General features: G+C 34.1%; 1 protein-coding gene across 1 annotated transcript; it reads left to right on the top strand.

The window, feature by feature from the left end:
* Positions 1–178: 178 nt before the first annotated feature.
* On the top strand, positions 179–23,101 carry LOC110383769 (solute carrier family 25 member 32). Its single transcript, XM_021344646.3, has 6 exons — positions 179–616; positions 1,814–1,967; positions 5,485–5,734; positions 14,403–14,516; positions 16,931–17,076; positions 20,360–23,101. Exons 1-6 carry the CDS (start codon positions 469–471, stop codon positions 20,526–20,528), a joined length of 981 nt encoding a protein of 326 aa, XP_021200321.1. The 5' UTR covers positions 179–468; the 3' UTR covers positions 20,529–23,101.
* The last annotated feature ends 166 nt before the right edge of the window (positions 23,102–23,267 follow it).

The raw sequence follows: 23,267 nt of genomic DNA, 5'->3' as shown, positions 1-23,267 counted from the left end.
AACACTGATTTTGACGTCATCTTCTGTCGATTCGTTCCGTTACGCGCAACGTAGGGAAGTGATTTTGGGTTTTGATAAAATGCAATGACGAAATGGCCACTTAAATACAATAAAAACTTTTTGCGTTAATATGTAATTAAAGCAAATAGTGTATGACAAGAAAGTCACGTCAACGTCATATTCCGTCTTACTTTCATGGCTGCAGTAAAATAATAGTTATTATAAAAATTTAAAAGTCTCTTTCGTTCCGGAGAAAGGAACGGCATGTTCTATTACTCTGGAAATCGTTCATTTTTTATCGCACGTAATTCGTGGGATTATTACGAGAGCAACGATGTTTAGTGAAGATTGCATTAAATTTAGTTTCGTTAAAGATTTCTGGGAAAGTGTGTGCCGGTAAACATAGGTGTCAACAGGGTCCCCGCAAGATGCTATCAAAAGTTTTATCTGTGATTTAGTAAATTCACCATGTCTACAATGAAGAACCCTAATTCGTCGTCTTCTAAGGCATTGTTTTCCCACATCAAGTACGAGCACCTGGTAGCTGGTATATCAGGTGGCGTGACCTCCACACTCATACTGCACCCGTTGGATTTAATTAAAATTAGATTTGCTGGTGAGTAGTGCGGATATTTCTTTCACGTAATTACCATGTGAGGTCTCGTGATTTTATAAGGTTAAACATTATCATTTGTCTGGTTTTCTGACGAAGCAGCGCTCGTTAAATGTGGTACGTGTTTAGTTAAAGATAATCAATGTATTAATTAGTTTGTGTTAATGAGCCCTCAGTAAGTTTCGAACCAACCTTGAACTTCATAAATAGTGAAAGTGACGACAAGACTGCTTTGTTTACATTGTGCAGATAACTTCCTCGGTGATGCAATATCAGATGGGCTGCAACAGGCTTGTTGTGAATCTGTTGCCTCATGTTTTATGTGCGATTTGCTTGATCTTTGTTCCCTTCACTATTTTGAGATATTCTTTGAAGTACTGACTTGTTGATAGCCATAGAGAAGTTTTTTCTTCTGTCTAATTTTTAAAATAAGAAACTAACCATGAAGGTTGTAATAGTATCTATAAAGTAATACAGGAACAATGCAAGGCTCTAACTTACTTCCTGCAGATATTTCCAATAAGATTAAATACTTGAGAAAAATTATTGCCAAGATGTTTTTTGTGTGGGTGTGAAAACTTTCCGTTATAATTAAATTATATACATGAATTTGTTATTCAATGTGAAAAAACATCATAGGAATGTAAATACTTATTGCATTGTAAATAATGTATTATTATAAATGTAAATAAGATTCTCTGAAATGCCTACATTATGCTAAATAAAAACAAAGGGTATTTTGTTTTACTATTAATTGCCAGAGATGCCACTCACTCAGTTGACCATAAATTTTAAATACCAGTTGTTGCATACTGTATACAGTATATCACCATATATACCAATACTGCACCCTATGAATAGAAATAAAATTTTATATAATGTGCCACAGTACCATGCAACTTAATCTGTTTTTGTATGCAAGTAGTGTTCTAGGCACTTACTACTCAAGAACCTACACAATGTGGCAATATCAACTAGTTTTTGTTCTATGTTTAATCTCTAAAAACTCTGAATCAGTAACACAAAGAAATATACCCACAATTACTTTTATCTGAAAAAATATATATTTGAAATCTCTGCCATATGGCCATAGTCATAAAGACAAAAGAAAATCCCCAGATATCACTTTCATCGCATATAAAATTTAAATTAGCCTATTCCAATCTCCAAATAAATTCTAATTGAAGTATGGTATTTCAGTTAACGACGGCAGGACCGCAACAGTTCCTAGGTACGATGGGCTCAGCAGTGCATTTGTCACTATTGTTAAGAAGGAGGGAGTCAAAGGACTATACAGGGGAGTCACACCGAACGTATGGGGGTCGGGCTCCGCTTGGGGCTTCTACTTTTTATTGTGAGTATTTTAATTTTTATAAACAGCTAGTTGAAGCCAATTGTATGTAAATTAAGTTTGTTGAGATGGTAAATAATATTGTTTAAAAGTTCATTGACAAAGTCAAAATGAAAAATACAAAAATTATTTAATCCCTAATAACATTGTAAATAATTTTTCACCACCCCTGTAACTACAGAGTAGGGAACTTGCTTAAAGTATTTCCAAGCAGTTAACTTCTGTAAAGCGGAAAAGGCCAAAATAAATGTGTCTCCTATCTATGAATTACTTATCTTTATACAAATCTGACATAACAACACACCTTTATAAATCCTTGACAGATAAAGTAAAGCAAATCTGATCACTCAAACAGAGCATAGACTAGAAAAAAAATACACCAATAAGATCAAAGTATTCTGTATTTCTGTCTATAAAAAGTTCGGAAGTCATGTTCCTATTGGCTGATATCTGGCCTCTTTGCTTCACGAATGCACAGATGGCCTTTAAAGTATGATATCAGTTATCTATTTCATACTTATTGTACACCCACCTTCTAACGCCAATATTCAGCTGAATTCGGCATATTCACGATATTAACATTGCAAATTCAATCTTATGTTAATCGAAATAAGATCCATTTTGAGTTGGATATAATTGGGCGAACATTTGGTCAAATAAGCCAATTGTATTGCCAGCATTGTATTACGTGTTTCAAGTTATGGGGGCGAAACTATCATCGGCTTCCGGGCACATTTCCAATCCCGTGTCATTAGCAATTTGAGTGATGTAATCTAAGCATAAGGCGGTTATTTCTGTTATCCCTAACTTATACCTGCAAGTAAAGAAAATAATTACAAGGGGAATGGAAAGCACGTACGGTTATTCTCAGTTCCTGTGACTAAGTTCTTGGCAGCCGATTGAAAACCCGATCAGTCTCGCTCGACAGAGAAAAGTCTCGATCTTTGAGTAGTTTATTCCCTATCTGTACAGCTATTTTATAGCCATATTCCTGAAAGCTATTTAACCCTATATAAGGTCATCTAAAATCGATGTTATAACACATACAGCCTTCGTGGGAACAGACGTTATGAACGACCGAAATAGCTAATCAATATCGATAAAGTTTGTCCAACCCTATCACGCATGTGACGTCATCGGGCATTAAACCAATATGGCGAAGTGCTTTATGATGCATTACGAGAAAAACTGAAACGCCTTAACTCACACGTGTCAGCTTTTGTTACATTGTGTTCCAAACTACGTCAATGTATATTTAAAATTCCCACACTTAATGAGCCAATTAAAATCTCAGGAGAAAATAAAGGGCACTTATGACCTTTTTGCTAAATCTTTGTGCCTGTTATGTCAACATAGAATTCTCAGTCTATGATTTAGAAATCCATACATTTGGCCGTTTGGCATGAATCATGCGCTGTCGTCGTGCTTGGAATTGGCAAGATTTCCAACTTTATGGGCAGGTACGAAGTTCGTTTAGTAAAAGTAGTGACGACTTTCTGTCTGCAATCTGTTCCACATTAAGACTAGAGGTGGTAACATTACAGCTTATTATAAACAAATCCGCGGAATATAAGTATTTACTTACTCGAATAACCACATGCCATCCATAACCACGAACATTATTGTAATCAGAAACGGAGTTCAAGTAGGTAATTTTCCGCAAAAATTGAAAACAAAATGTTAATGTAACTTCAAAAAATATCGACTCTTTACACATAAATAATTCAGTTTATTGCGTTTTTTCATATTGTTAAAAATGCGTGGGATTGAAAATACAAAGAAAGGGCTTTGTTTTCAACATCCATCTTTGTGATTTGGACCATTCGTACCGACAAAAATATTAAAGGCAATGATTAGCAGCTTATTAATAAAGGAAAAGAAATAGATAAGCTTAATTGTATTTTATATCTACTCGTTTTTTTAACGAACTGAAACATATCGTGTGTATAACATTACATTTGTTCACGATTTTCGCTTTGCTAATCGTGTAATTAGCAACATCGATAAAGAAATAATCTGTATGTTATATTATGTAATTGCTTCACATGGTCTGAACATTACAGAAGCCATATTTTTTACCGTTTTTGCATGATAAAGATATTAGGATAATTAGATATGTATTCAGTAGGCACGCCTAAATGATGATGATGTCAGATTTTCGATTAAAAGAAAGTAGGAAGTCATGCAGATTAAAATGATAATATTGATCGAATGCTGCAACATAATTCTTGCGACATCCATCATATTATAATCCAACTGTCCCTAGCTATCTGCATACGAACCTATTAAGCAATTTATACTCGTCATCCTTCTAGCCCAATTTTATTTGCAGCATGTCTTCTCCGTCCTTACTCTTCTATCTGTCCGTCATCTCACAAGTAAAATTATTTCCAGCCAAAGCGTCTTTCACACAAACTATCCATCGTTTCTTTGGTTGTCCTCTTACGCTACATCCACTAAGCATTTTATACCATGTCTTGTAAAAAGGAAAAATATTTTACCTGTAAAATAAATACTTAAGAATTTCCCAAGAGTTAAGGTGAAAATTGTATGACGTGACGCAAACGGAGTGCGCTTAAACGTGACTTCAGCATCACGTTTGTTTCTCGAATCAATTGTTCCGCTGTTACCGGTAATGTCTCCGGTTTCAGAACGATCTATTGATTTTTAGTCACATGGTGTTTCTTCGAATAACTTTTTCCTGGTTGGTTACATATTTCAGTAGACTCTTCGATTGAAAATCTTGATTGAATCTTGTTGAAATTGTCAACAGTTCAATCAACGACATTCCTCTTTAGATTCCTTTTTGAGAGCGAAGAAAATGTGCTGAAGTTGATAAATTCTTAAACTGTTGTTAAAATTAATTTTAGTATAGGAATTGCAATTTAGGAACAGGAATTTACTATTCCATTACAATTTGGTCTACGTTGGCATACGTCCAGATTTCAATTAGCTCCTATTTCCCATTTCTCAACCCTTTGCCACTTTAATCCAGTCTTTACCAGATCGAACCTGTTGCTTATGGTAGGCTCTTTAATAAATTGGTGTTCTACGTTTTTAAGTGGAGATGGAATTTCCCATTTTCCTCATTCGTTGTGTTTTATTACACGTAAACATAAAATCACGTGCCACTCGGAGAAAACTGCCAAAACAAACATACGTGTCAGCATTGAATGGGTTAATTTTGAGCGAAAAGATTTGACACATTCTTAATACATTATTTTAATGGCTTTTGCAAGATTCTTCTTTGACAAAGAAATTTTAATAGCAATAATAAAGCCTTTATTTAACAATATTACATTATTTAATTTATGTTCAGGATCGCATATTTGTGGCAAACTCTGAGAGAGGCTAATGTTGTAAAGAAAGACAATCATCACGTACCTTTGTCAACGGATTAACAACTAATCTTAAAAATATTACAGCTCAGTTAAATCGAATACTACACGTGTTTAATCCATTAACCATTACAAATGCGCAGTAAAATCCACGATCACTAAACAATCTATTTTCTTCGCAGTTATAACGCAATAAAAACATGGATACAAGGCGGGAACGCGCGAACGCCTCTCGGGCCCGGCTTGCATATGCTGGCCGCAGCCGAAGCTGGTGTTCTGTCTCTCGTCATGACGAACCCCATATGGGTGGTGAAGACCCGCTTGTGTCTGCAGTACAGTGAAGAGCATCTGGCTGATAATAAGCGGTACAAAGGCATGATCGACGGCCTCATGAAGATCTATAGGACGGAAGGCATCAGGGGACTGTATAGGGTAAGTTTACTTCCAAATATGTTGAGAGCATTTTTTCAGGTACTGCAGGTGTGCCTGTACCGTGACGTGCTTGCAGGACATATAGTAGTTACATAAGTAAAGTCGATTTTTTTTGTCATAGAAAGTGTTTGAATGATGACAAAATGCTTTTTTTTCCTTTTTTCGATAAAATGTTGAAGTCAACCTCTTTATCGAATGGTTAACAAAAGCGTCTAAAAATAATTCTAGACATCAATAATGTTACAAGATTGTATTATCGATTAGATGACACGCTTAACTTAATATCGTTATTTGCAATCGATATTATATAATCGATGCAAGAAAACCGATTCGATTTGTTCGCCCGCATGTGTTGTATGTGCAAGACAATCAATCTTTACTTGATACGTATTATAAAGCTGAAGAGTTTTATTGTTTGAAAGTGCTTATCTCAAGAACTAGTCTTATTTAAAAAATATTTCCATATTAGATCTCTTTTTTTATCCAGGTGTGCAAAGTAGTTCTCACGAGAAGAAGGGTATTATTCAATTAACAATTAACATTGTTGTAAAAGTAGCATAAGTAATTATTCTTCTATTAAATGAATACTAGTCTTAGTACTTACATGTTTGTAATAATAATAATGTACATCAGTACATATTTATTAAGCGGGATGTTGTGTTTTGCATATTGCAATGTTATGCCTCGTGGTGCTTTGTAATGATAGATGAATTATAAATCAGTTACCTAATGACTTATCGTAGGTACCTTTCATACTCAGTAGATGTTCATATTTTTGAGACGTTTTGGATTAACCAGGATTGATTTCTTGAAGAGAGAACGCGTTTGAAAGTGTACGAAACGACTAGTACCAAAACAATAAACCTAAAAGTATGATACAGTCTATCATGTAATCTCAATGATGATTATTCATGTTGTATCCAAAAATCATATGATAGTACTTGAAGTGTCGTCACAACTAATTTGAAACACAAAAGATAGTGTGGAGTGGTTGATAAAAATATTGCAAATATTATTTAGCTGATTATAAGTAAGCGTGTTAGTATATGAGATACGTTTTATTGACTGTCTAGTTGATGTACAAATTGGCTTCGTACATAACAAGCGTATGCCCGAGTCCACCCTTTTTTTAACGATGGAAAAAAATATTAAATGACCTCTCCCGCTGTGGCCGCCGAGTCGACCTTCGCTCATCCAGATTAAAAGTCTATAGTCTTTTTCAATAAATGGCATATCGAATACTGAATTAATTTCTCAAATTCGACCAATAGTTCCCGAGACTGAGATTAGCATGTTTAACCAAATCCGTTATTGGGTTGCCCGGGTAACTGGGTTGAGGAAGTCAGATAGGCAGTCGCTGCTTGTAAAGCACTGGTGCTCAGGTGCATTATGTTAGACCGGAAGCCGACCCTAACATAGTTGGGAAAAGGCTCGGGAGATGAACCAAACAAACCCATACAAATTATTTTAGTAAAGATTTAAAAGAAGTTCAGAGTATTTATATAATGTCAAATAATGCCTGCTGTATTATTAAATAGAACATTTACAGCATGCCAATGTATGCAGAAAATAGGTTGACCACAATATGCCTGATAAGATTCTAGGTGCCTGAACTACATAATATCACGTGCAGATTGTAACAGCTGCGAATATTAGTTTAATCTAGATATTTGCTGCTACAATCTAGACAGTTTTCCTGTTTATTATCAAAGGCCGAACACAGACACATTATGTGTCAAAATAATAATAAGGGACGATGCTCCAATCATCAGTTAACTTTTATCTAATGAATAAATATAACGGTTTGACGTATTTTCTGCACAAAAGATGTTAAAACGTCAATCATATTCTTCAATTAGGTTTATTTGGCGGTTGAAAAATCGGCCCTAAAGAAACTATTATGTGTTCAGAAATGTTGATTTTGTTATTGCACTTTTTTCGCGACATTGAGATAAATAATCGGGGGATGATCGATTGGTATCTAATCGAAAGAAATTCTTAAGATAGCCACTGATTGAAAGCCTTTCTTTAGGCAGTTGTCCCACCAAAGACGAGAAAACGACTAACTATCGGCTATTTTCTCGCTCAAGAAACGTACAATAGATATACTTTCCGTGTGAATAAAAGAGATGCATATACAAATAGTTGATCGCTGACTGTTCACACTGCCGGCGAGCACTCGCTTCACTAGTTTGTCGCTGAGCGACAAAATCTATGGAAGATAACACTCGCTCGGCGACACTCGCCAAGCGTTTAGAACTCACGCCGAGAGAGCAACCAGTGGTCATTTCTCTACAGTGCGTATCTAGCGAGCGACTGATGCGAGTACTCGCCCGCCTCACTCGCACACTCGCATATAGCCGAGCTACACAAATATCGGAACTACGCACTCGCTCCCCGCGTCTCGCTAACTCGTTTCTAGTTCTAGCTCTACTCGTTACTCGTTAATCGTTGCCGGTGAGACAAGTGCCTAAGATTGTATTTTGTTTTGGTTCCAACTGCAAGATAAACATAAGGATTTATAAGATATACTTAAGTCTATTGAGGAAATTAAAGCGACAATATTGAACGTCCTCCATACTCCTTTTACAAAGTTTTGTCTATGCGGATAAAACATTAAAAAAACTTTTTTCCCAAAAAGAATAGAATAACTATTTATTTTTTAAATTCAACTTTATTTTCATTTATTTTTGGTTTTATTTCTGACGATTGGTAGTAATTTCTAGAACTAAACAAATTCCTTACATTAGCTATGCTTCTAAATTGGCTACTTTGTACTGCCTATTTGTATTGAACGATTTCAATAAATGTGTTCAATAACCGAGTTCTAGAATACCATTCATCTTTATTTTGTTCGTAGTTGTTTACATTACTGAAATGGATTTTTCCGTAGTGGCCATGGTTTAAATAAAACTATTCATCTGTAGAAATATAATAAAGAAAAAACATGTTTATGTTTATTTGTTTGTGAGGCTCCGAAATTATTAAATCAATTTGAATAATTCTTTCACTGTTGGGAAGCTACATTGTCCCCGAGTAACATAGGCTGTATTTCATCCTGGCACGGGTACTAGTTCCCACGGGACGCGGGTGAAACCGCGGGAAAACCACTAGTAGACTGTATTTCGTAACAAATGACGTAGAAACAACATACTATTATTACTCACGTTGTTATGATGACTATTTGTTCACACTTGATAATATGATCAACAAGATTAACCGTAAGTAAGTGTTTATTTCGCAAATTAACACCTACTTTGAAAGAGTTATATTTAGGTACTTTTGTATAAAGTAACATGGAATCCTTAAATAGTGCTTTTATCACTCAAATAATTTCTGGAATGAGGTCAGTGGGTAGTTTCAGAGTTATCTCACACAACCATGCATATTGGAGTTGAGAATTTATGAAAATAATTTACTATGCATAGCAGTTCAGCATTTCAGCTGCCATATCAACTATCAATTTCTTCAGTTCTGTAACCTATTCTCTTGTTATTAAGCTAATCTTTATCCTATACCACAATTCAGTTATTACATCTTCAATATTCATTTGAAGTCTTCTGTGTCCTGCCCTGTTCCCAAGTTATTTCTTGTCAGCGGAAAAAGATTCCCGCTTCTATTCCTGTCTGTCAGCCGTCACATCCATTCCCTTCTCATTCATATCCTCTTTCAGGCAATCAATCCACCTTCTCCTAGGTACCTCTCTTCCTCTTAAGCAAAGTAAAACAAGAAATAAAGGTACTACTAACTACTCAAAACTTTCCATTACTCATCTAAGTTGTACCGTGCTGGGAAAAAATATCTAATACCAGAATGGTTCAAGGACCTTAGTATGACGTCATCCATCAACAGATTAGTAGATTGGTCGAGGTGGCTCAGCCCATTTATTGATTAGTAGGTACGGTACTGAGGCTAAGTGTTTCAGTAAGGTTGTTAATAATGGGTATCGCCTTGGTGTGTCCTTGAAGGAAAAGCGTGTATTGAAAATGTGTGGAAAATAATTTAATTGAAGTAGAAAGGCAAGAACACTTCATTATACAGTTCTGTTGAAATAATGATCTTATTGGGCCAGTTTCACCAGGTTATTGAGAAAGTCTCCGATAGCCTGTTAGGAACGTATATCTGTCAAATAATTAAACTTACTTTTGATTTCACAGGTCACGGTTAGCAATATCGAGAAGAAATTTTAAGAGCGCTTTTATTTGGCAGATAGCCTTAACTATTAGATAACTAACTGACACTTAATCGGTATCCAGTGAAACCGAGCCTAAATAATTTAAATAAAAGACAGTCGCGATAAATAACTGAAAAAAAAGTAATTTTAGGTAGATACCTGTCAATTTCCTAAGACACATTTAGAAAGGGCACGCACGTTACATCACTTTTGGGTCAATACATGCCCTTGGTATCGTCTTACAAGGCCAAAAGGGCCCAGTTGAACAAACGGAAAGCCGTGACAAGGTCATATCATGTTTAATGATAGAAGGGAATATATACGTTTGATGTATTGTGTAATTATGAATGAAGGAATTATTAATAGCGAATGAGAGAGCGATTTTGTGAACACGCAATGGTAACTTCATGGAAAAAGGTTGACTGAAATAGTAGGAATAATCGCTCTTCTTAGGCGTGGTCTCTAATGAGTTTTTTTGTGTTCTAATTACGACCATTAATATAAGTATAATTTTGGGAAATTTTAATAGTCATAATTTAATGACAAACATTAAGTTATGTCACGCTAATCCCACGATCTAATGATAGGTGACTAAGCTTGTATAACTTCTGTATTTAAATAGCTATTATAAAATAATTAATGTCAAACGCATATGTTTCAACACAATGCCTTGTTACATATGACACCCTTTTTGATAATAGTAAACTCCCTTTGACCACACTATACAATAACATATTTTTTTTGCGTTTTCCTGGATCATGCTTTAATTAATCATAGCTTTTGAAATTAACCCCTTTTCCATGTGGTTGACATTTTATTACGAATAATTGTCCTCAGATAGCCAACATTTTTGTTGTTCATCTGAATATTTTCCAAAAATGACCCAAGATGTTCCTGAAATTCCTGAACAAATCCTTGCATGTCTTAAAATTCAAACCTAATTATCATAGAGGTACGTATAGAATAAGATGCATAACGTTCGAAGATGGAATTTATGCATTAACCGTAGTTACTGTAGAATTGAAGATGATAACAATATAATTGGTTGTCTGTTCTGAATACCAAGTGCTTGAACCAGTAAACCAGTTCAAACCGGTCAGCTGATATTCACACCGGTTCATAGTTCATAGATATGGAATTTGGATTGCGATATATTCAGCCATGAAGACACTGAAATGAGTTTTATTTATATTGGAGAAAGATTGAAAATTGATTGGCAGTCAATTAAGCTGTTAATACACGATTAAATGGTGGATTTAAAGTATGTTGTGGGTTTGGATTTTATAGTATTGTAGTTTGGAAGTCGCCTTCGGCAAATGTTAAAGTGATGAAATTCTAGCTGTCTTTGCAACAGATACATTTGCATATTATTCAACTCAAATCAGTTCTATAAATAGCCTTATGATCTTAGTTTTGTTAGAAATTAAAATAGGAATACCGAATGGAGCAAGCTTGGATTTACGAAATTTTGGCTATCCATAATCAATCACATATGATTGAAAAAATAATATGGAATTATCAATACCTACAGCTAGATTTGAGGAGTGTTTACAATATTTTAAGCAAGTCATTGTTATTTTAAATTCTTTACTGTGTCACATTAATTTATGTTATCAAACTTTTAAGACCACAATTCAGACGGTCTCTCTCCATTTTCCAACATGTTATTATTTAAAGTGAGACCATTTTAATCACTAGTTTTATTTCCGTATAAAAATAAACATTATACAAGAACATTCCGGAAGGTGTCAAATCGATTCAATCGATTGATCAATTTATGAAAGACGTTGCCGGAATCGATCGTGGTAACTGAGTCATCGATTTTATAAATCTGTTAAGATTGTGCATTAAGATGGATTAGCACATATGTACATACTTCCTTTTACACTAAAATCTACTGATTTACTCATCTTGATTTATATTTTTCACTTTAATGGTTTTTATCCAATAATTGATTATTAAAAATGCATCTCTTCATGCCATCAAGTTATGAACATTAAGAGACTGCTAAAAGAGACTGTATCTTAACAATACGTAACTACAATACTTGGAATTTCCAATGGCAGTAACCATGTTTCAGTTGTAAATATTTGTACACGAGATATTTGTTTAGAAACTGCGTTCTAGTACTTGCGAATGTAGCGTCCATAAAGTCAAGTATTTAGTGTACCTAGTACTTACAAATACATGCGAAAATGTACGAATTGGAGATATCGCGAGATAGTACTGATATGTCGTGGGAACTTTACTTCCATATCAATAACATTTTAGCCCAAGTTCACCGTCAACTTTATCGTCAGTTTTCTTAAAACAACTGTTAACTTTGACAATTGAACGAGAATTCATAGTTAAACAGTTGTTTTAAGAAAAACTTACGTTATACTGTCGTTTAACTTGGGCCTTAAAGGCAGTAAAAAGTTTGATATATAGCTTTTTTATTAGCCTAGCCTAAATATACGAATGCTGAAATTTCGTGACAAATTTCGTCATACCAAAGTTAGGCGTAGGGTGGGATAGAATTAGAATGCGTTGACCTTCAGTTTTAACACTAGGTGACTGGTTTCCGAAGCCTGTTCAACGGCCTAATTGGTCATTGTTGTCTGTAGCTAAGTTGTGACTATACTGGATATCTTTTCAAGTGTTTGAGTAGCCTGTCATTTAAAATGGCAGTTATAGGCTTCGATTATCGGTATTTTAGTGTTTGGTTAGCTAATGACAACGCATTACAGCGTATTCGCAATGACCAGATGGATTACATGTATTTTATTCGCCTGAATCGGTGTGTAGACTTGATTGATGAAATAAGTATAATTAGGTATTTGTTTTTGCATTTGAGTTGACTGCAATTTGGCTGTTTTAATTATGCTTGTGACCTTCACAAATTCCTGGTCTTGGTCTACTGATTTTTCTCAAAAAATGCCAGAAAACTTGATCCAAAGTAACCAACTATTATTAACTAAATTATACTTTTGAAAGCTGTGTGAACACTTAGGGAGTGGTGAAGGGTGGGTTTTTTTCGGGTTGTCTTTTGTTTTTGACTGTGCTTTATCAAAGCAACACTTTTCGAACGTTTCTGAATTTGAGTTTGTTCCGTGGCATTTTTTACCATATCGGTTTACACAGCAAAAAGATAGTCATGCAAAACATGGGCGCAGTAAATTCAGTACCAAATACCGACAATACCTAAATCAAATGTTTACTTTAACATGTAATACCTAAGTCCTTAATCTGGACTCGTAATAAATCTCATCGCTTATCTGTTATGTACTGTGATGTCACAGATAACAGGCTAAAAGTAACCACAAATATTTATATGAAAATTGCAATCGCAGGGATTTTGATGCAATAATATTGTTATGTTACTAAAACATACTAGAACATTTTAGTCGCCTATTGACGGAGTTATTACGTAGTAATTGCTTAGGGTGCATCTACACTTTGCAAGTAGCATGTTGAGGCACATGCGCAAGTTAAATGCATTTTATAAACGTGCGGGTCCAGCGACTCGCGCATGTACCAAAGCAAAATATCCACCCGCGTGCTCTTGTCAATTGTCACTTGCGCATGTTAACTTGCTCCAGCTACTTGCACCGTGTAGATGCACCCTTACCCTTATGTTCTCTTTGAATAATGAATTAAACCTTAACCTCCTGGCTAGATAAGCTAATGTGCATTCAACAGTCATTTGATTGCAATTTTTCAACTTATTTCTGCCTTTTGAGTTCTTTGGCTCAGATTTCTCAGACAGGTTTTTTGTCATTAGATAAAAAAACTCAGAGTTACATGGTTTTTCAGGAAAACGGTTGTTACTTTTCACGTTAACATGTCTGAAAAAATACTACTCTATTTAATACCTAGTATGATTCTGTATAACGCCGGAACAAAGTAATTTCCATCAATTTGGTGTGACGTACACACGTACACGAATGCAATACAATATTTACTGTTTTTTTTTAAACAGCAGTTATTATTCACATGACTAATGATTGATGTGACCTTGGCATCCTATGTAAGAAGATCAAATTCGTTCGGTCATACCAATTTTTACTGGTAAAGTGTCAAATCTTAAAATAGAACTAGTAGACTGAAATCGGTTTACAAAAAACGAGTTCAAAATTTTCAGTTCATTTAAAAATGTTAATGAAATACTATCAATTTAGATCACATTTAAAACTATAGGACGCAACCTCACCCTAAATTACAGAATGCATAATAAATTAATTAACCTGATAGTTACTGTAACAAAAACAATAATAATGTTCACTATGTACGTTGACATTCAAGTATCTTTTTTTTAAATATTGACTTTTTGATCCAATTGTCATCTCCCTTTAACCCGATGGTTGACTGATACAGAATGCCTTATGGTATCAAGCCCGGCCAATGTAAATTTCTGTACACGGTGCTTTAAATAAATAAATAAATGTATATCTACAAAGAATTTGATATCTATAATACCTATTGATACTAATGTATCCCATGGTCACGTTCCAGGGTTTCGTCCCCGGCATGTTCGGTGTGTCGCACGGCGCGCTGCAGTTCATGACGTACGAGGAGATGAAGAACAGGTACAACCAGTACAGGAACCTGCCGATTGATATCAAATTGGTAAGTAAAACATACAAACATCTACTATATACAAGGAGACTGATAATGTGACCTAGTGTTCAAAATACCCCTTCTCGAAGTCACGGCCTAAAATCGTCCATTGCTGGACAAAGACCCAAAAGGTAACCCAAAGGTTTTGCCCTAGCTCTACCAAACCTAAATTATTAATAACATTCAAAGAATAGGTAGAATTATCAATCACCCTGTATATTACTTAAAATATGTAATAGGAAACTAATATAGATTTATTTAGGCTAGGCATAAAGGTATCTAAGTAATACCCGATCCCGCAACCTAATAGTTTGTTTTTAGTTTCAATAATGCCATCATCATAAAAAAAAAACCCGTATATATGTATGTTATCCCCAGTATTCTATTTGCAACGTTTAGTTATACATATTATTCATAGGTGAAGGTAAAATTGAGGTAAATTCTAAGTTTAATATTGCCTTTAAATATTTGTGATCTAATATGATTTAAACTTAAGGAAAATACTACCTAAGTTTTGTGCCATCAGTATATATTTTTGTTCTTTTGGCAAAAGTCAGTACCTAGAAAATCGCATGACTCACATAGTGCTTTAAAATCAAAAGTCGCTTTACTGGATTTAATTTTAAGGTAAAAACAACAAAACATAGGATCCTAGATGTTTGTTACCAATGCTGTCATCTTTTACAAAATAAGTGTAAGCAGTCGAATGGCTGACTGACTAGAATATAATTAACTAGCCGTTTTCCCGCGGTTTCACCCGCGTTCCGTGGGAGTTACTGCTCGCACCGGGATAAAATATAGCCTATGTTACTCGCAGATAATATAGCTTTCTAATGGTGAAAGAATATTTAAAATCGGTCCAGTAGTTTTCGAGTTTATCCATTTCAACCAAACAAACAAACAAACAAAGTTTTCCTCTTTATAATATTAGTATAGATTCACAATCGAAATGAACGACAACTAATTTGCTAAACCAGGCTACTGCCAGGGCAAAGAAGTAATAATATATTAGTGAAACCACTTCCTTTCTAATAACTATTATATTACATTTCCCTACAATCAATGCCACTACCCATAACTAATAATAAGTATAAACTTAGGCATCGTTCAGACCAAACGTATTGTCGGCCGCTGACTGTGAGCGCGCATTACGCAGTTTATTGCTTTTCCATATATATTGAAATTGTCGTTCACACCGAACCGACTATACGCTGTTACGTCGTCTGTTGTAGCTGACTCTCAGTGGCAGATTAATTATTTTACTACGCGACTATGCACGGCGGGCGCGGATTGGCTACGCGGACGCAGTTGCCGAATAGCGCCGCTCCGCCGCGTACGCACCGCCGCGCCTCGGTACAGCACGTCGATAATTAGTGTCCCTTTTATATAAACTTAAACGTATTAAAGATAGTAACTCATCGAATGTTTTACTGTCATACGAAAATATTTCTTGAACTTATTTGGATAAAGTCTATATTCGAAATGTAAAGTATGAAATTGACCAAGAAAACATCTCTTCAAATTTAAGGGATGTACCCACAATCTCTTCTTTTTATTATTTTCGTCTTCCTCTAGAGCTTCGCAAATGGCAACTATCTGAATGCGCATCATTTAATTGAAATATCAGTAAAACGTCTGATTTGAAAAAAATAAATTACGCTAGTTTTATCGTTTATAAAATACTACGAGCAACTTCAAATACTGAGCCCTTTTATGTGTAGAATAGTCAGCCGCTCAGCGTACGCATCTAGTGTGAACCTACAAGAGCCTATTCTTTTGTTCACACATGTAGCGCATCGTACGCTATAGCCTATTGTCGGCTTGGTGAGTACGCGTACTGCAGATTGAGTCGACGTTCACACTGGGGCAGACAGTGAGTATACTCACAGTCAGCGGCGGACAATACGTTTGGTGTGAACAATCCCTTAATAATTATAGGCATTAACACAGGGTTGCCATTAAATAAAATTGTTGGCAAAGGAAAATAATCCGCTAAGCCACGGTCAATCATCAAGGTCATTGCCAACGTATTGCCATGATATTGTCCTCATTAAACCGACAATAGAGTTATATACTATAGATATATTAAAAGTTATATTTATGTTAATGTAGTGTCGTTATAATGCGTCCTAATCGTATGCTCCATTAGGTTTTTTTTTTTTTTGTGATACACTCGTGCTTGGAGGCATTTTAATGATAGAGATTTCACGTGAATGTGAAAATTGGTAGTTACTAATGGAATAATAAATAATAAATAAATCTAATACATAGTTCATTATTTGAGAATAAGTAATTTACTGCCGGTTTTGGTATTGGCATCCTGAAGAAAGGCACTTCGGGCACCTCGTTTAAACTTTGTCCGTACCAACAAGTATATTTACTCCTGCCCCGTTATACATATTTTCTGTACATTTTCATTCCAGACATCAGTAGAGTACCTAACGTTCGCGGCGATCTCGAAGCTGATCGCTGCAGGCGCCACGTACCCCTACCAGGTGGTGCGAGCTCGCCTGCAGGACCAGCACCGCAGCTACGACGGAGCCTGGCACTGCATCAACGAGACTTGGAGGTACGAACGAATCAGAGGCTTTTACAAAGGCCTAACGCCCTACCTACTACATGTAACGCCTAACATATGTCTAGTTATGCTCATTTGGGAGAAATTCACTAATAATGATTGAGTTATCTATGTCATCTGATGGGAAATCGCGTACACAACTATTTGTTCTTTTGTTTAATTTTGACATTTGTTTGACAGTTCTGACAGTTCGCAGTTTACAGCTGTTTTTTTTTCTGTTTAGTTTTTTTTTTCTTTCTCTCTCTCTCGTTTGAATATGGAGTGTTTAAGGTAAGCGTTTAGTTTATAAGCGGGATAATTTATTGTTTAGAATAGTCTATATTTGTATACTTATGCATTTTTTTGTTTGTATTGTATCATAACTAACATTGACGTGACTTTGACAGTTCGAAATGGATTTCCTAGTTTCCCCGCATTCTAGTAGAAGTTTTACTATTAATAGTTATGACTTTTAACAAATTTGGCATAGTTGCCGCTAAAGGGACAGTAGTTGGCACGGTTTCAAAGCGAATTTCGTATTTTTAATAGTGATTGATATGTATTTCAAAATAATATGATGACTGTGGTAATGTTCTGAGAAATTGTAAACCTATGTATAGAATTTATTATTAAAAAATTGACTTGTTTTACAGTCCGTAACACAAACTTAACGTTTTATCCAATGGAGATGAGAAAAAAATATTTGTTGACCAATTCCGAATTGATGTTGCATGTGATTGTGTTACTGACTGTACTTATAATTAATGTTTTTGAATAAAATGTAAAATCTGTCTCACGACATATGTTGTGTTTTTGTTTTTATTTATTTATTTTTCTAACAATAGTAGTAATCTCTTGTAAATAGTAGTCGTACTCTTTCCCATCAGATAGTGACTGACTTAATTTTAAATCTGGCAATACCCGACAAGAAGTATTGCCAGGCGTAGCACAATTTAGTTTTAATTTATCATTTTTTTGTGATAATAGGGTATGTACTTAAACTGTCGCGCTTCCCGAAGTATTTACATTTTAAAAGTAAAAGACAAGATTTTCTTTTTTGAAATAACGTTACATGTGTGGTGAGACGACGTTAGGTTCTTTATATGTAAGATAGTTTCGTTTCAGCTTGCCCATAAATAAATAAATTATAAAAAAATACAAAAAAAGTTAGTAAAAAATACTTTTCTCACAAAAATTATCTTATGCAAGTCTGAATCTAATCTGTCTTAAATCTAAATATTAAATGTAACCCGCCTTTGTTGTAAGTCAAACATATTTCATCTCCAATATAAGAAAAAATGGCAAAAAAATGAATTTGATCATCCCCCTTTTCGTCATAGCAATCTGTAGTACAATCACGCACAACAGTAGTTCGTTGTTTTATCATAAGTAGGGACATTGTAATTTTAAATACTCTATTTATTTCATACAATATTCACTTAGTGACGATCTATTACGTAACAGTTAGACGATGTAACTATTACAGTTGACAGAAAATATTTTTAAACGAAGTTATAGTGACATGTGTGGATCGAAAAAATAAACCAAATAAAATGTGATTAAGGAAATAATCTGAAATCATTAGATGTTGTTTTAATGCACGGTTTCAACGCTAAGGATTCGTTGCGATAGCACTACTTTAGTTGTAGTCTACAAATGAGTTTCTATAATGACTTCAGTGGCGGGAATAACGCTGGGTAGGGTCCATAGACTAAGAGAATAGACGAACGCCCAAGATCACTGACAACATAAACGTCAGTTTTCTTAAAACAACTGTTTAGTATGAATTTTTGAGTTTTCAAAATAAACAGTTGTTTTAAGAAAAAACTAACATGTTGTCGATGGACTTGGGCGTTAGCCTCTAACGAGCTTTAATGGACCGTGTGAAAGAGAAAAGGCAATATTTATTTTTCTAATAATTTAGATAACACTACGTCACAGCACACAGAAACGGATGAAGTGACAGATCTAAGGAAAAGATACTGTTTTCGATTGCTTTCTCTCTTTTAAAAGATCGCTCGAATTTAGTCTGTCTATGGACGGGAGTTAAAAAATGAATCAGAGGAAAAAGAGTTTTATTGCTAGTACTATTTAAGCATATAATGCTAAACATCTAGGCAAAATTAGTGGCGTGCCCTAAATATGTTTTTTGTACGCCATCTTACAAACTGACGCCTTTTGTCAAATGCCTTATGTGCTTAACTGTACCGAAACCTGTGACAATTTTGCTACGTAATTATATTATTTTTATTTATTTGTGAAATTGTTTATTAATATTTCAATTTATATGCATTTTACATTAGATTTAGTTAATGACATATCTACTTAAATATGACCTCTGAAAATAGACTTTTTGTGATTTCCTTTACTGCATATATCTTGAAAATATTTTGAGGGTTTTTGTATATGTTTATTTGTTACTAAAAGCTGGAACGATGGTGAATCTTAAGATAATAAAAATAATAAATATGATAAAAAATTATACGCGAAAAATAATTCGATCTTCGCGTTATGTAGTGTTTTAAGATTTGCCATGTTCCAGTTTTGAGTTATATTTTTTTATATGTATAATAAAAAAAATGTGTTTATTATCTAGAAGTAGTTCGTATCGTTTACGTAACTTTAGCGTTGTGACCGATCTGTTATGATTATTGTCTTGTTCGGTGGCTGGCCACGTAGCAATTTGTAAGACGTATAAAATAATCAATTTATTATTATATTTTTATATAATCACTGAAGTTCAATTGTTTCAATTCGCCTATTCAATTTGTTTAATCAATAAATGATAGCAAATTGACTGAGTTTGTTATTTCGTACATTTTCATTTAGAAGATTTAAAAATTTCTGTTTATTACCAAATTAATTAGGTAGATGCAATTTGTATGAATAAAATACCTTAATAGTACCTTCAAAACCTAAATTTTCAACGAATAATCACATACGTAAAATTGAAAACTTTGCAATAAAAGCTAGCTAGCTCAATACTTATGCATTTGCTGTAGTAAAAAAGTTATTCAATCAGACAGTAAAACCTGTATTAAATTATATTGCCATTTTACACTCAATAAACAGTGACAAAAATATATCTCAAAACACAAGGGTAAGTATCCAAAATAAATGAAACATGACCATGTATAGATGTTTTATTTATCGAAAGCTGGCGAGCCACACTTGTATGTAAAAGTACGTACACATGTACAAAGACAATTTACGCACACAAGTGTGACTCACCCGCTTTCGTCAAATAAAACATCTATACATACCCAATTCTTATAATTATTTTTCCAATTTCCAGGCACGAAGGTTGGCGTGGCTTCTACAAAGGCCTCAAGCCGAGCATAGCGCGAGTGTTGCCAGCTACAATGATCACGTTCCTAACCTACGAGAACGTGTCGCACTATATGTTGAATAGGACAACACAGTCGACTCCAACAAAGTCCCCTGAAATTAAACTGGCTTCTTAATTCAAATATTTGTTACTGGTTAGTTGTTTTTTTTTTGTTCTTTTTCTTATTTTTTTTTATTTGAAAGGGTTGTAAAGAGGTTTGGATTTGTGTGAAGGTAGGTAAAACAGAAAATTTATGTGTGACTGTACATAAAATAGTTGCCTTATGTGTATTTTTTTCTTAGATTGATACGTCTAGGATTTTACTGAAATCCTGAAATATAATGACTATTGCTTTGACAGCCTGGTAAGAATCACCTAAAAGTTTTAGTAGTTTTCCAAGTTCACTGGTAATTTAAACGTCTGGTTTTATTAAAAGAAGTGTTCAATTTGAATTATGAACTTTACGAGTTCATAGTAAATCGTTGTTTTAAGAAAATTGACGTTTAATGTTAGGTGAACTTGAGCTTAATTATTTACTTTATGAATATTATGCTGTATATAGCTCTGGTTTTGTCGTACTGTAATTAAGTGTGTAGGTAAGTATTTAAGGGAATTGTAAAACTGGCTACCGAATACTGCTGGACTGCAAGCTAGTAGCTAAGACGTAAGTTAAAATTCATTAATTAATTATAATAATAACCAAGTATTGAGAAAATAGAATAACAGCGCCAAAATGTAATATTTATTTCAAGTAAAAATGCTTTGTAATTCAGAATCCTATACATATAATCTTTTTACAGTATATTTATTTTAAACTAATCTACCTCGAAATCATTAGTATCGAAATTGGTAACTTCATTGAATTATTTTACTTGCCAATATGTTCGATAAAAGAATAGATTTTTGTTTCTTTATGATATTTTTGTAACATTGTATAGTAACTGAAATGCAAAGTAACTGCCCTGTTTTTTTTTTTTTCTAATTTACATTTTACTACAAAACTTGATAAATTAAAACGTAGATATAAAAAAATAGTATAAAATCGTATTTAACTTCCCAAATGACTATTAAAAAAGTAGAATATAGTGTTTTATCAATAAGTAGGTAAGGTAGGTATTATAAATATATGTATAGGTAATAATTGTGCTTAGAATTTAATGTGTGTAACGTGCAAGGCACGAACCCTTCGAGTGTTTTTCAAAATGTTATGAATAATTTTCGCGTGGTGAGATGATTGATCCATGGAAATACAATAATTAAGTTTAGTTTTAGATAATAATTTTAAGTTAATTCAGATAAATATAGGTACGTGCATCCTACTCCACAACAGCTTTCGGATACAATACTTTCTAGAGACAAAGCACCTTTCACACACTCTTTGAATTTAACACCCTTATTAGCTTCACATGTAACTAACTACCTACGTATGTCAGAAAATCTTTTAATCTTAATTTGACCCACTTCCCGGTCTTCGATTACAATTCATAATTAGCTAAGAAACGTCATTTCAAATCCAATATGGTGGCCTCCCCAAGATGGCGGACTGGCTGTCTGAAATCGAAATCAGAAGCGTGTTTTTTAGTATTTAAAACTTTTCCATTTTAAACATAGTTTTTATTGACACTCCTATACTGAGGTCAAAACCTTTCGTTCCAAAAAAACCTCATGTTGAGTAGGTAGGTAATGCACTCACTTTTCTAAGTCTAGAGTTTAAATGTAATTTTAAAAGTGAACTTGTATCAAAGCAAGTACACATAAATGAAACAGCCTGAGCGTGCTTAAATAAATAGTGTAATCAATGCTTAAATGTAATTATATTTAGGATGTTATTTTACCAACATGTTAATCGCTACAACAAACTGTCTTTCTATCTGTCGCGCTGTCATACCCAAACTACTGAACCAATTCAAATGTTTGGTACGCAGATAGTCTAGAGGCCGAGTAAGGACATAGGCTTCTAACAGCAGGGAACAGCTAGTAATAATCAAGTTTGTCAAATAATGTAAATTTGACTTTTCTATGTCCTCGTAGTATGTTTTTGTAATGCAAGTATAATGTCCGGAATATGTAGTTTAGTGAAAGTTATCAATGAGTTGGTGAAATAACACATCACGATGAAAATTAGATTTAAACTTTTTCCTAGCTTAAGTTTGAAGTGCAAAGCACTTTTAGGTTATTTTCTAAGGCACGCGATTTTCATGTAAATAATGTTCGCGTTTGGATGTCACTTGGGCCGAAATATGCTGCAGTAATTAATACAAAACTAGGTAATAATAAGGTAGACCTATTATTAAATTAATTATAATAGTTTTAAGGTTAGTCTTCACTTGGGTGTTTTCTAGAAAGGCATTTGGTAATACAACTTGTTACTGAATAACTGAAATACAATATGATTGTAAATGACTCTGGACCTTATATCTGAGCTCCGTCATACAACGGTTTAATGACCACGGATCAAAGTGAAACTAGGAATAAAATATCCTTCCAAAGGCTATTTGGATTGGATTGGGGATTTGGAGCTAAAATTGGTGTAAAATGGAAACTTACGTTGTTGTGTGGTCAAGTGAAGACTAGAACTAGATTATGTAGGTAGGAAGTATGTAATAAATTCTAGAATAAGTATTCTCTCTAAGTTAATTTCCTTATTTTCAAATTTAGTGAAAGTAATATCATTTGAAATTCGGTGTTTGAATTTGTCAGTCGCATTTATTTACAAAATTATGAAAATCCATAACTAAAGTGTAATTGAATGTGTAGTTTGAAATCCTAGAAATGTTTGGCGATTTTGAAATGTAACAGTTTGCTTTGCTACTTGAAAAAGGATAGAAAGGTACTTTATTAAAATATTTATAGGTATAGTGATTGGTCTTTTATT

Source organism: Helicoverpa armigera, chromosome 3 (genome assembly GCF_030705265.1).
Source record: "Helicoverpa armigera isolate CAAS_96S chromosome 3, ASM3070526v1, whole genome shotgun sequence".
NCBI lineage: Eukaryota > Metazoa > Arthropoda > Insecta > Lepidoptera > Noctuidae > Helicoverpa > Helicoverpa armigera.
The sequence above is the reverse complement of the archived record's forward strand: the minus strand, read 5'-3'. Positions and strand labels throughout refer to the sequence as shown.